The following is a 13,856-nucleotide window of genomic DNA, read 5'->3' on the forward strand; positions in this document are numbered from 1 at the left end:
AGGGCGGGGCTCCTCTGTGGCACTGGAGGAAGTAACTCAGGACTCCACATACAAGGGTTCTTTATATATGCTCAGGCAAGATAACAGAGCATATCTAGTAATTTACCTAAGGCAGAAGATTTACACTGCAGGATTTAAGTTGTAGAACAAATAAAAAGTCACATTTACAAATGGAACGTTCTCCTAGCTTCTTTTATTAGAAAGGAAAGGTAGGTGTTACTGTGACAATCAACCTGCATAAGAAGGTGAAAAAGTAAATGGTTTAGTCAGGAGATGGTTGGCTAGAATTAGTAACCATTCTTACAGATCTCAGACATTTCCAGCACAGCTCAGTAAGTCTGTACTCAGGCTGGAGCCAGCCTACATTAATTACATACTACTTGTAATTCTTGTAGAATTGTGTGAAGCTTCATTAGAAGATAAATTTTATTTTTAATTTCAACTCACCCACAGGTCTAAGACACCTAAAGAACTTTGCAAATGTGGTTTTTCATTTCACTTCTATGCGTAAGGCAGTCGTTATGCCCATTTTGTGGGTGGATAAAAGCAAGAATAATGGTAGATTAGTAGCATGAGTCTACAATAATTCCAGGTGTTGCAGCTAGCTCTAGAACATGGAGTATGGTTTAAGTACACATCTTCTTTCTTCCTCAGTATCTAATTAATAACAACTATTAGACAGCAGTTTCTGAAGAAGGGTAGTATTATACATTAAGAATACTGCAATAATTTAAATTTTTATTTTGCTATGATACTTAAAAATTTTGTTTAAATGGAACAATAAATATTTTATCTCGGAAAATTGTATTGTCAGATGTCATGTTATGACTGTGTTTATTGGATTCAATGCATTTCCATAAAGTGCTTATAAATCACAGTTTCAGTAATCTCCATTTCAGATTGCATAAGCAGATGCCAGTGTTGTGGTTCTGTACATTAACTGGTTATGATTGCAATAAAATCAATTATAAGAAATGCCATTTTGGAAGCCAACACTATAAAGCAATTTTAACATTGGCAAGCTCCCATACCCTCCTGTTTCCACCTACAGTAACTCAAGTATAGTTCATTGTCATGAAAGGTCACATCTATATGCATAACTAAAAATTTCTCAAATAAACTAGTGCTGAACATAAAGCATGCACCAAGCTCACTGACAGATTATTGTAAGGCTGTTCTAGCCAGAAAATAGATAACTTAATCTGTGGTACAGCACTTCAGCTGTGGACAAAGGTACGGGAGCAACATCAGACAAAACTTCATTCCCTTTTAGACACAAATAAACCATATGTCCTAATTTATCTGTAAGAGACAATGGTGACTGGAATGACATCTTGGTAAATTTGAAAGCTTCTACCCTATATATGAGGTATGAACATCACCTCTATACAGCAAGAACATGAAGAAAAGTCTGTGTAGCATTATATAAGGCTGGATTACAGACTTCAAATAAAATTCCCTCTAAAGGCCTCCTCAGCAATTTATAACATGAATTTCAATATCACTAGAGTTTTAGACATCAGACTTTCCTGCAGACAAAACAAAGATTTACTTTTCCATGCCTCTTATTGAGCCAAGTTCTCTTCCTTGATAAATCTTCACAACACTGTAGGATAGGAAAGACTAGAATGCGGGACAGATCCATATCTAGTGTAAACTAACATAGGTTTAGTGAAGTTAGTGGGGTGCACAGATTTATTTGGGTTATGTGTTGCCCAAAACCAGAATTATCAACAAGTGTTTTACACATAAAATGGATACCTGATATGGGAAAGTTTTCATTACAATACTAAAGATGCTTCCGGATTCTGATTTTTTTTGATTTTTTTTTTTAAATAAACTGAGGACTTTTCTGGACTATTATATGTCTATCATATCATTTACATGAAAATCTTGCATTTAGAATTGTAACTATTCAGATTCTGTAATTACCTTTGGTCAAAGATGAACAAAATATACTTTTGCCTCCACAAATGTGATCACAAGCTTGATCTTCAATTCTACAAGCATTTTAGTAGTCCAAGTGATAAACTTGAAAAGGATAGAAGTTGTTAGAGACCAGGCAAGTGTCTTTCAGTGTTCGGCTGAAATTTTGTTTTGATTAGTTATATTTGCTAGACTGCTAAACTTAAGAGTGGCCATCCTCTTGTCTGTGAAGACTCTAGCTCTTGTCTGAACTTTCAAATAGTGCTTGAATAAAATGCTCACCTGTTGTTTGGTGATTCCATTTAAACGTGCATTTTTCACAGATGTGTTGATGCTTTTTCAATCACAGTAGGTTTTGTGAATAATTTTTCCCCAAATTTTTGTGGAATTTATTAATTTTGATAAAGATGTATGTTTATATTTAGAGTTTAAACCTCAAGCTGAAAGTGAAGTCCAAAAATAGGCGTGGTGAAGCAAGTTCCAGTATGATGGGGGAAAATTGTCCATTGACACAGATCAGTTTTTCATAGCCTTTCTTAATTGCTTGCTGTTACTGAAAGGGCCAGCTGAAGTATATTCCACAGAAAATAAATCCCATCCTTAAAAATCTAAGTCAGGACTCAGTCTATTGATTTTTATGGAAGTTAGAAAGAGCTAGCAACACAGTAACCTGAATAAAAAGCTAACGAGCTAACGGAAGTTAAAAAGACTTTTCTGATTAACTAAAATTTCCTCCTTTTAAAATCAGCAAGTGAAGTGATTCGTGCAATTTGCAAGGGACTTTTCAGCATCAAATAGACCTTCTGTTTCAATTAAAAAATTAGTTCATCTAAATCTTATTCACATTTTTTAGATCTTCCACCACCACCCGACCCGCCCCCTGGTCAGGGTTTAAGGCAGCAAATAGTCCCCGGCCAGCGCGGAGGCTCAGCAGAGAGGAAAGGAAGCTCTCTTGAGAGGCAGCATGCACCCAACGTAGATGAAACAAAGAGCTCCCTGGACCGGCAAGCTAGAACATCACTAGAGTGGCAGCGGCAAACCCAGGAGTGGATAAGCTCGACAGACCGCCAAGAGGATTTCAGGAAAGTCCAACACAAACAAGCCTTCGGATCAGGTGTGTGTGTGCTGCACCAGCCGAGGCAACGCAGACGGCTTCTTGACACTTCTCAGCTGAGGGTTTCTGTATCTAGCAGGAGCCTAGGATCACCTTACAGCCCTCTGTGCCAGTACTGGTGAGGCTCTGGCTGGAAAATAAGAAAAGGCAAAGTGAAGTGAGAGCTTGTGATTCAAGTATTTTCCCTCCTGCAGCAATGAAATCTCATTAACACCCAACTCCGTGCATTCTTTACAGTGTTTTTGGCAATTAATAATGTTGTCAAGCATAGCAGTGGACAAACAGGAACAGTTTCAGGCAGTCGGGAGGAGCGACAGATTTTTAGAGTACTTCCTATTCGTATGTATTTATTTATACATAAGGGCCCATATTTTCTAGTTCTTTCAACCTGCTTCTACATTGTCAGCAGTTGGTTTTGCCTCTCTGCAAGAAGGCTGATCCTTCTGAGCTACTGACATTCCTTCCAGCTGTATTTAAAACAGTCTTCTCCTTATTCAAGGATATGACAAAGTAACATTCATCTCTTAGGCCCAGCAAGATGACGGTGCAGGTTTTCACCTTTATGCAGCATCTGCTCATTGCCGAGTGCTGACTTTATCTCCTAAATGGATTTCAAGTCTGTAAAAATGTGTGCAGGAGGCATTGCTGAGCTGGAGTTGTAGTTCTACAGTATTCAGAGATTCCTTCTGTCGGCCTGACCTCAAGTAAAAGCTGCTGTTTCAGCTTTTCTCCTCATACCAGGGTATTTTCTTTAACCCACTAATCACATGTTATCCCAGTGCTGATTAGAGTGGTACAAGAGGACAATTAAGAAGATTAAAAAAAAAAAAAAATTATACTGTACCTGGAGCTTTCTGTAGGGCTACATTATTTCTTCAAGTATGTATGTAGCTCCCACAGTAACACCAGAGGTACTACTATTACCCATCTTTTTCTTGATTTTATTCTACTATTAATGCTCCTTGTTAATCTAGCACACTAATACCAATGACATTTGAAAAAAGAAAAAAAAAAAAGAGTATGCAGGCAAATGTGTCTTGGAGGCAGGATTTATTCAATAAAGTCATCCTAGGAATAATGCGACTCCTATTTAAAATGTAAATATTTCAAATACAATCCATATTTTAAAATATAACAATAATGGTACCATTAAACCCCCTAATCTTTCAGCTGCATAAACAAGGGAGTGTTCGTGTTGTAAGATGATGATGTGAAGTTGCAGTTTAAAAATAGTGTGCAAAAATCATGCTACTTGGTGAAATGGCAGATTTGCTTACAATGTGCAAGATGTACAAACACACAGAAAATAGCCCAAATATACTTTAAACATCTCATTTCTTTGTAAATTATTTTAAAGATGCTTCTGTGACCTGAATATCAGAACTCTCCTACTTTTCCTCTGCTTTGTAAATGTACAAATAGAAGTTATCAAGTTATTCTGTGATATAGAGAGTATACAGTACTAAAATTCTCCTCCTGCAGGACTTGTTTTTATCTGTCCTTAAAGAAAAAGAACTTGATCTTGACACTTCTAGTGTCCTACATGAACACTGCATTTAAGGATGGAACGGTTACAGGTGTCTTGTTCTTATCAAATTCAGGATGACCAGGGCAATTTCATATCCTTTATGCATGACAGAGGATTCCTGTGGGAGGGATTCATAAAGTTTGTGCACAAGGTGGGCCAGAGCTTCCTATCTGTCTGTCTGTCTTCTTATCCCAGCTTCTTGCACTACAGCTTTCTTGCTCTGTATTCTTTTCTCTGGTAGATTTTAAAAAGGATACTCTTATGTGTGATGCTTGTTTGTTACTAAACTTTGGGGTTTTAATAATATTAATTGTGCTTCTTCCCTTTTCCTTTATTCATAACAAAGATCTCTGGAAAGCTATCCTGTCCCAGTTTTCAATATATTTCCAAAAAGAGTTATTATTAGCTATCAGCTTCCAGAAAATAGCTATTTTGCAGCTTAGGGGACTTCATTCAGTTATTATGAAGCTGTAAGTGAAATTTTGAAAGCAGGAGCTTTGGTTTGAAGTTGAATACAATAGAAATACCTAATTCTGGGAACTATGTTTCCACTGGCTGCTTTCAGTATAAACAAGATCACTGAGTTCCCGCCAATAACTTTGTTGTAGAACTGCAGTTACAGCATATCAAATAGGACATTCTCAGCTATTCCTCTAAAGAAAGTAGTGCTAGATCAAGTTACAGTAGTTTTGATAATCAGTCTTTTGGTTATCTTACAGGGTATAGAATCATCATTACACACATATATCCTGACTTCACAGGGGCTAGAATTATATCTTCAAATTAAAGGCTCAGTATTTCAAAGAGAAAGTCATCAGTAAAGCCTCCCCATATTCTTTGCACACATGGGGCATGAGGTAGTGGTTTGATAAATGTAAACCCATCCTGAGGACTTGAGACAACTACCTTTCATGTGCTAGAATGTTGTGAAAAAACTTAGCCTGTATTTTATGTCACAATTGCTTATTTTATGGATTGTATTTATTTCTGAGGGCACAACAGATAATTTAACACACCATATGCTCTATAATGATAATGCACTTTATATTTATTCATGGTCGTTTTTTCTCAATATTTCATTGAACCCGAAGGAGGCCTTATCCTGAGTCCGCAAACTAGAAAAACAAATCAATTGACCATATATGTCATCTTCAAACTCTTTTGCAATGCTAGTGACTTTTCTATCCATCCTTTAAAAATGTATCCAGCTTTCTGCTGAACTGATTTATGCTGCTTACTTTATTGCTGCCTTAATGCAAGCTGTTCCATATTTTAGCCAGCCTTTGGAAACCAGGTTTGCATCTGATTCTATTGTTAGGGCTTGATATATAAAGAACAAGTAACATAATTTAGGAGGCTATGGCTAATAAATGCCATTTTACTATGTCTTTTAAGCATTTCTTTTTATTTCGGTAAGGACAGCACATGGTTATGGCACAAAACACTGATAATGCCCTTACATCCTGCAGCGCAAATATTCTGGTCCCTTGGGCAGGGCCAGAGGGAGATACTTTGACAGAGAAAAAAAGTCATCTGCCTGCCCTCTTCTGCAACAGATTTACCTTACAAATGGGTTCTGTTCAATAGCAGATCACAGGGGGAATTCCCATGTCCTACTCACTTGTGGCAGTAGGCACAAAGAATGAAATCCTGGGTTTCTTCTACAAATTTGTTCTCATTTAGCATTTCCCTGAGTTAATTGTGCCTCTGCTGCAGCCTTTGCACAGACTTCAGGATTGTGAATAAAAGCATTTTTATCTCCTTTCCAACCATCCCCACCTACTTATCCTTCTGTGTTCCTGCCCTCTGTCAAAGAAAGTCTGTTTCTCCTCTTGAGGTTGTTTAAGAGTGAAGACAACAGGAAAAACTAAATAAAGAAATGCCTTTCATCTCAGATTCACTTTAAAAAATGTAAGATTCAAGCACGAGATATCCCACTGATTTCAGAAGGGGCAATCCCTGTGTTTGAGGTTAAGCATATATACTCATACACTTTCTTGAATCAAACGATATTTAGCAGGGTTCTGAGATGGCAAAAGTGGATCATACACAGCAAAGAAATAAAATAGTGCTTCTATTAGTGTTAAATCAGTACTACTGTTTTGCTTCTTAGGTTAGGATTATTACAACAATATCTCCTGGAAACTCTAATCAGATGTGATGTCTTGTTTTACTTCATGCTATATGAAGACATACAGCCCTATGCTTTATTGGTATTAATCCTGCTCTTGCAAGCAGTTCAGAGAGGAAGAAGCCAAGTGAGCAAAAGTAAGCCTTTTGCTCATAATGGAACATGAAACAAGATGCAGGAAGATTTACTCACTCCAAATATTACAACTACTAATACTATGTAGCATATAATATTTTCCAAGGTAATTCACAACCAGTTAAAAAAATCTTCAGTATACTTTGCATCGTTAGAAATTACTGAGCTGCTGGAAGCTAATTAAATTAGCTGATATTGTAGTTCTTTATCTAAATTGATTGAGGTAATGTTACCATAATTTAAGCTAAAGAAAAGGAAAAAGAGCATTCATGTAGACTTGAAACAAAAATCTAATCATAGCTGCATTGTTTGGAAATTTTATGTGCATCTATTTTTATTAAAGTATCTTTGATTCATGATCTATTCATAAAAAATCTAGACTTTTATAATTAATATAAACTAACCGCTGAGTTTACATGAAAGCAAGATTAAATTCATGCCTGGTTCTTTGTGTGTGGGATACAACACTGAGCTGTGTATTTTCTTAAGTAAAATTGCCATGCTATAAAGAAAGACAAAAGACAGATATCTGAGGGCAGGAATGAATACGATGTCCATGTAAGAGTAGCTTGTTTATTGGTATTTATAGGAATTTACTTGGGTTTTGTTTTGTTTTGCTGTTCTAGAAGAGGCACTCGTACCATATAGTAAACCCAACTTCCCATCCCCTGGCGGCCACAGCTCTTCAGGAACAGCTTCTTCTAAAGGATCGACCGGACCTAGAAAAGGTGAAGTCTTGCGGGGAGGTCACCAACGCAATGCCAGTGACCTTCTCGATGTAGGCTATGTGGGATCAAACAGTCAAGGACAGTTTACTGGTGAATTATGTAAGTTTATCTCTAGCTACAGTCAAATTCTCAAATAGACAGAGAAAAATTATAAATCTATTTTGAATAGAGGAGGAATATCAGAGAGAATGTGATAATCAGATTAAATTTTACCCAGATCTTTTTGCCATCTGAGGTATTTTGCCTGTAATGACAAACAAATTAAGTTCCTCTGTTCTTTGGTTTGGACCAGTTCATATCTGTGTAAGCCATGCCAAGACTATCTACATAGTACATCTTTCAACGTGTAATGCTAGTGAAACACTGTGGAAATTGAAAAGAAATTCTACTAATTTAGAATTTTCTTGGCAAAGTGTAGTGTGTTTGTCTTGGAAATGCTCTTGGCAGTTTTTCTCTGAGGAGTGGATGAAAAGGGTGCTGAATTTTTTGGGCATGTTGGCAAGCTTGTGATGCCTTTTCCTTAACTTTCTGTTTCTTGGTGAGCAGTATTCTGCTCTTTTTGACCTTAGATGGAGGTTCTATTTTTTTGACTGTGTAGCACAGTTTTTCACTCAACTCTTTACTCAACTTCACAGGCCAGGGGAATTATTTTCAAGACTTTTTGTATTACCCCTCAATATCTCTTAAACCTTGTATAAAAACAGGTTAATGCTGTGTACGTGATGGTAATAACAGATGCCAAAAGGTTTGACTCTATTGTCTGAAGTAGTACACCAACACTGCAGCTCAAGCATACCGGAAAGTTTACTAGTAAAAGCAATGTAGCTACTGGCATGTCTGCCTCCTATTTGCTGCAGTCAAACCCTCAGCACCTCCTGACAGTTACCACCCAGTAGTTTGTAAGAGAGCTAATGGTGATCCACAAACCCTGAAATGTGCTGTCTCAGATATGGTGTTGGTAAGTGCTGAATTTTAGCATTCATTGCTTTTCATCTTGGAAGCAATTAACTCTCTTCTCCCAACCTATTGAATATTCATCCCATGCTGCAGTAATATTGCCATAGGCTTTGTTTTGTGGTTTTTTCCTCCTTATTACAACCTCTTTCTCTCTCTTTGTTTCTCTCTATAGAGTAGTTGAGAAGACACATTGCAAGCTGCTCTGATGGATCATCAGGTCTGAACTCATGGAAGTGATGACACTAAACAGTGCAATGAACATTTTCTTTATTTATGTACTATTAAAAGAACTGTAAATGCAATGTAAAGACACACAGCCACACATATCCCACAGATACTTTACTTGTGTTCTTCTCTTTAATACACCATCCACCTTAAACTATTCCTTGTCAGGAGTATATAAAAAAGAAAGAAAAAAAAAAAAAAAAACAAAAAACACCACCCTACAGGATGAAAAGGATTTCCTTGTGTATATAATTTCTTTTGTTGCATTGCTATGCAAGCTCACCTTCTTTTTAGCTATGTTCATATTCATGTCTGTTTTTATTGGTCTGTTGTACTATATGTGAATTAATAGGCTGTGGTGCCATATATTAACTTTTAATTGTGTAACTTTTATGTTTAAAGTTTGCACTGCAATTTTATTTGATGATAAGCACAAAACTCTACTCCTCATGACATGAAGAAAAAAGAGACTGAATGTGTGAAGAAGGTTTACGTACTGTAAGCTACTTTGGGTAATGCTGGATGTAAAGGAGTATGTTAGGTGGTTTTCCATTGGGGTGTAGAAATAAGAAAGTGACAGGCAAAACTGATGTCAGTGAAGACATTAGAGACAGATTTAAATCTTTTAAAGGCAAGCAACATAGTTGCTCTTCCTATTTAAGAAGGGGTCAGAAGTTGGAAGTGTGAAATTAAAGAGTGAATATGAAAATTAAAGGTAGCATGAGATGGCCTAGACCCTTTCACTAGAATGATGCCCTTAGTATCTGTTTTTAGCCATCCCATGCCACTTAAGTAAAGGGTAAGAAAAACAAACCTTGCTACAAACAAAAGAATTTAAGGTGTTTCACTAAAGCTGTTTTTATATTGCAGTTTTAAAAGAATTATTACCATTAATTTCTCCGACCCAAAATATAAGACAGAGATTTCCCAGGAGAAACTAACAATATAAACTCAAGGAATACCTAGTAAGTAGTCAAGGATGCAATTTATTATTAAGGCATATTCAGGCTGCTTCCAAAAAATTGAAATGTCAGAGTATCTTATTTCATTTTTCCAATACGTGTACAGTATAATAGAGGATAGAGCTGCACCACTGAAATTCATGACATTAATTGTTTTGATGCAGTCTAAACAAACCTTTGTGTTCTGTTACCTGAAGTGTGTGAGAGCTGAAGCTGGATCCACTAAATTTGTAGTAAAATGTTTAGTGTTTGGAAGGAAAGCAATGGTCAAATTATTTTCGGCTTGCATTAGGTACATTTCTGGCAATACAGTACATCCAAAAAGTTGGATATAAGCAAAGAAAATCTTTGACCTATGTTTTAGTGGGTGGCTTCAAGCCCTGCTATGATGAGGAAATAACGCATGTTTATACACTTTTTGAATAAACCAGACTCTGTAAGTGGACATTAATGACAGCATCCTGTCTCTTCATTAATTTTCATGACTTTGTCCAAATCTTCTGTACCTCTCAAATCTCAAAGTAAATTGTCAAACTTTTCTTAGAATATTGTATGTGTATAGCCCATGCATTTGGTGCTTAATTTAAATATTGCATCCTACAGCTTGTTTCTGTTAGTTATCTGACCATGAATACAACTTTCCATTTGAATACCCTTTTCGTATAACCAGTCTATGTTGTTTTATATATTGCCTTGGAGCTCACCAGTATTAAGAACACTCTTAGTAATGGCAGAATTTTAGAAAATTAAATTACAATGCTAAATATGTGTTGCTTTTCATTTCATTAACTTGTTCCATGATAAGATAAAACACTACAGCCATCAACTATAACTCAGCACTATTGAATATTAAAAAAATGCTAGTTAACTTCCTTAAGGTCAAGACTGTTATTTAGCAGGTTAAAAACCAAAAAAAGTTGAGAAAAAAATGTATGCATTTATTTATATATGTGACCAACAAATATATGTAATTTTCCTGCTTGTTAAGCCATTATAGTTAAAACCATTACTTTAAAATGTGCAGAAATGTTCAAGCAAGATAAAGGCATCATATTTACATATGTATGGTTTTTATTTTGGTATTATCATATGAAGAGAAGACTATTCAGGGTACAATTCAAATTTAATTCTCTGGAAAATGTTTAACTCAGTTGCCCTTAGATTTGTTTTCCTTTTAATTCAAAGCTTGTGCTGAGCTTTGGTGGAACACCTTACTCACTATATTCTATTCAAAATTCAGTATCATTAGGTGTTGACAAAATCATCCCAATTACTTTCAAATACGTGTTTTATCTCTTCCACTGGAAAGTAAATGTGTGTCAGTATTAAAGCTGTGCAGTACCATGATATTCACTAACTTGATCATCTGCTTCTGTACATTTTTGTTCATTAATAATTTGCTTACAATATTACATAAGGTGTTGTTGTGTATCGCAAAGTGTCTCCATTATCCTACAGGTGATGTCTCTTCTTTTGTTTTCTCTCTCTCTTTTCTATACAGTGTACTTCCAATGAACCACAGTACATATTTTTTAAAATGCCATTTAATTTACTATTTTAAAAGAAGTATTCTTCTTTTTTTAAAAAAAATTTAAAACATTTATTGTGAATAATGTGTTTAAAGAAAAGGGATGTTGTGGCAGCACTTAGAATTGCTTTTTAATTTGTTTTTTTAAAAAACTGTTTATTGGCTACAGTTTGTTCACGAAAAAGTATGACCTCTTAATGTGTTTCATTGGTGTTAGTGCAGCAAAGTTTAATTGGCATAAAAAGTTGGTTAATAGTACTGTTGAAGTGTGTATTGTATATTTACTGGGGAAAAAAATAAAACATATTCACATTTCAAATCTATGTTAAAAGACCTTGAGTAAGGAGTCAATATGTGGAAACCCAAACTGGGAAAATCAGGCAATAATAACATAGACTGAGCTATAATCATCACTGTCCACTTACAGGTAACAAGGAACATTTTATATGCTGGTTTTTGAACTAAGCTAAGAGCTGTCTTTTAAATAGGCCAGTGGTAAACATTGCCTGTCACAGGGATTTCTGTTTAAGGTCCTGTCTATATTGGGAATAGTTGTACCAATGTAATTACACTGATACAGCTATTCTAGTGATACGTCCTCCATTTGTAGACAGACTATCTCAATGTACAGTAAGGACTGCAAGTGCACAGCTTACTTTGCTTAAAGCCTGTCAGGTAGTGGACGTGTAAAACCTGTGTTCAGTGGGTCTGAACCCTTGGACTTGGGGTTTTGTACTGGTGGAGCTACTGCCAACCCAGTACAGAATATCCCCAGAACATACAGATAGATGCTAGGTCAATTTTTCTCAATATTTGCATTGAATATATGCTCAATTATAAATGCAGGAGGGCTGAAGGACCAAATAATAAATTGTTACATGTGCTTCAGTGGTGTATTTCTGTATGGTCAGCCATTTCAGTGATGCAAACAACAGGCATTTCTTTTTTGTTATTTGTTATTTCTCAAGTCCTTATCCAAGTCAGTAACCCTTTTGAATAACTTTTGGTTGTCACCTGAAATACAACAGAAATGCTGTTCCTGGGAAAAGTTCAAAAGAAACGGAGCATGGAGTGTTTCAAGTATATGGATTTAACTATACAGAGTTCAAAAGGAAGACATGACTGTTTGAAATAATGATATGCTGGTTTATGCTTGCCTCAGCCCATGCATTGCCAGCCAGGAGAAAAGGCATGTACTAAGGCTGAGAAAGAGTCCTCACAACTGACAGAGGAAAGGTAATTGGGTTGGGGGAGATTCTGGCAGGAACTTTTTTAAAAAAAAAATAAATAAATACAGGCAGCTCCTTTGGCTTTTCTACGATTTATGCAATTTGGGTTTTTTTATGATTAATGGCCTTGTAGAAATTTAGCAGGGAGACTAGAAGGGAAAAAGTTGGCCTTCTTTTGTAAAGATTGTGGGGAATTTGTTTGCTGAGGGGAGGATTTTTTAATTTCATTTTTATTTTTTTAACGTGTTTTGTGTTCCATCTATCTGGAACACATTAGCTAAAAATAAATTATTTTTGAAAACCATGTGGGCAATGGACAATTCATTTAGGAGGTACATTCAAATAGCAGGAAAGATGGCAAAGAGTAATACTAAAAAAAGGAACATACACTGCCTTAGAATCAGACAAGTCCCCTACAGTTTCACATGTGATTCTGAACTCTTGATAATATGTATAAGCTTCACTGCTTTTGGTTTCCCTAGCAAAATAAATTATCCAAAGTCCATAGATCCTTGGGACACTAAATCTGGTACTTTATTTTAAATGGGTGGTTAAGCCAAGCCAGTAGGACTGAAGTATGCTCAGGGCCTATGAGCTCCCAGCCCTGGCTGCTCGCAGCCCAGCAGTCTTCAGCTGGGAAGCGCACATGGCTTCAGGCTCAGCTACATCCAGGAAGATCCCAGCAGAAAAAAAGTTCCTAGAGTGCACCTCAGCATTTCAGTGTCTCTTCTGACATGTGACATCTCATTCAGTCTGTTGTAGACCATTCTGAATTTGATGCTAGCTTCTCACCACATCCTGAGGACTGAAATGACTTATGCTGACGTTTAGGTAAGTGATGTCAGTCCTCTCTCTGCAGCAAAATGGAAAAAAAAATCCAAAACACAACATCAAAAAAACAAATCTGTTACTTAAACACAAACCTCTTAAACAGTCCTCAAAAATCTTAGAAAACAAAGCATTTTGGATTAACATGTTTGAGGATCTGTTTGTTCACTTTTTTTTTTTTTTTAGCTACCATTGAAAAGTTCTATTTATTTTTTCAGAGCTGCTGCACTCTTGCTCTGCCTTACCCATTCTCCAGTACTTATCTTTCAGAAGTTGTGGTAGAGAATAATTACATTTGTGTACTTTCTGTGTTATAACTTTAAACAAGGTGCACAATTGCATTCAGTTCAATTGATCAAAGCCAGATGGGGATGAAATGTTTGTGGGTTTTTTTTCTAAAAAGGCCTGCTACTATTTGTGCTGATATTTGTTCCCCATTTATGCTGATCAGTGCATCTTTTTGCCTTCAAGGATGCCATTAGTAATTCTCCTTTGTGTTCAAAAGCAGGAATCCATTGTGCAGCACTTGGAGAGCCACTCGGATGCAGGTAAAGAATATAACAGC

At 36.2% G+C, this 13,856-nt stretch overlaps 1 protein-coding gene across 11 annotated transcripts in view; it reads left to right on the top strand.

Moving 5' to 3' along the window:
- ROBO2 (roundabout guidance receptor 2) overlaps positions 1-12,557 on the top strand; it is a 1,105,399-nt gene extending 1,092,842 nt beyond the window's left edge. For 7 of the 11 annotated variants that reach the window (XM_026845322.1, XM_026845314.1, XM_026845348.1 and 4 more), the window contains 3 exons: positions 2,780-3,040; positions 7,461-7,661; positions 8,692-12,557. In XM_026845322.1, coding sequence (XP_026701123.1) covers positions 2,780-3,040; positions 7,461-7,661; positions 8,692-8,693 — 464 coding nt within the window. In that variant the 3' untranslated portion in view covers positions 8,694-12,557. The remainder of the gene's footprint in view (positions 1-2,779; positions 3,041-7,460; positions 7,662-8,691) is intronic. The other 4 variants (XM_026845365.1, XM_026845380.1, XM_026845338.1 and 1 more) reach the window with 3 other exon arrangements.
- The last annotated feature ends 1,299 nt before the right edge of the window (positions 12,558-13,856 follow it).

Source organism: Athene cunicularia (assembly GCF_003259725.1).
Source record: "Athene cunicularia isolate RWA chromosome 1 unlocalized genomic scaffold, athCun1 chr1_part1, whole genome shotgun sequence".
Lineage (NCBI taxonomy): Eukaryota > Metazoa > Chordata > Aves > Strigiformes > Strigidae > Athene > Athene cunicularia.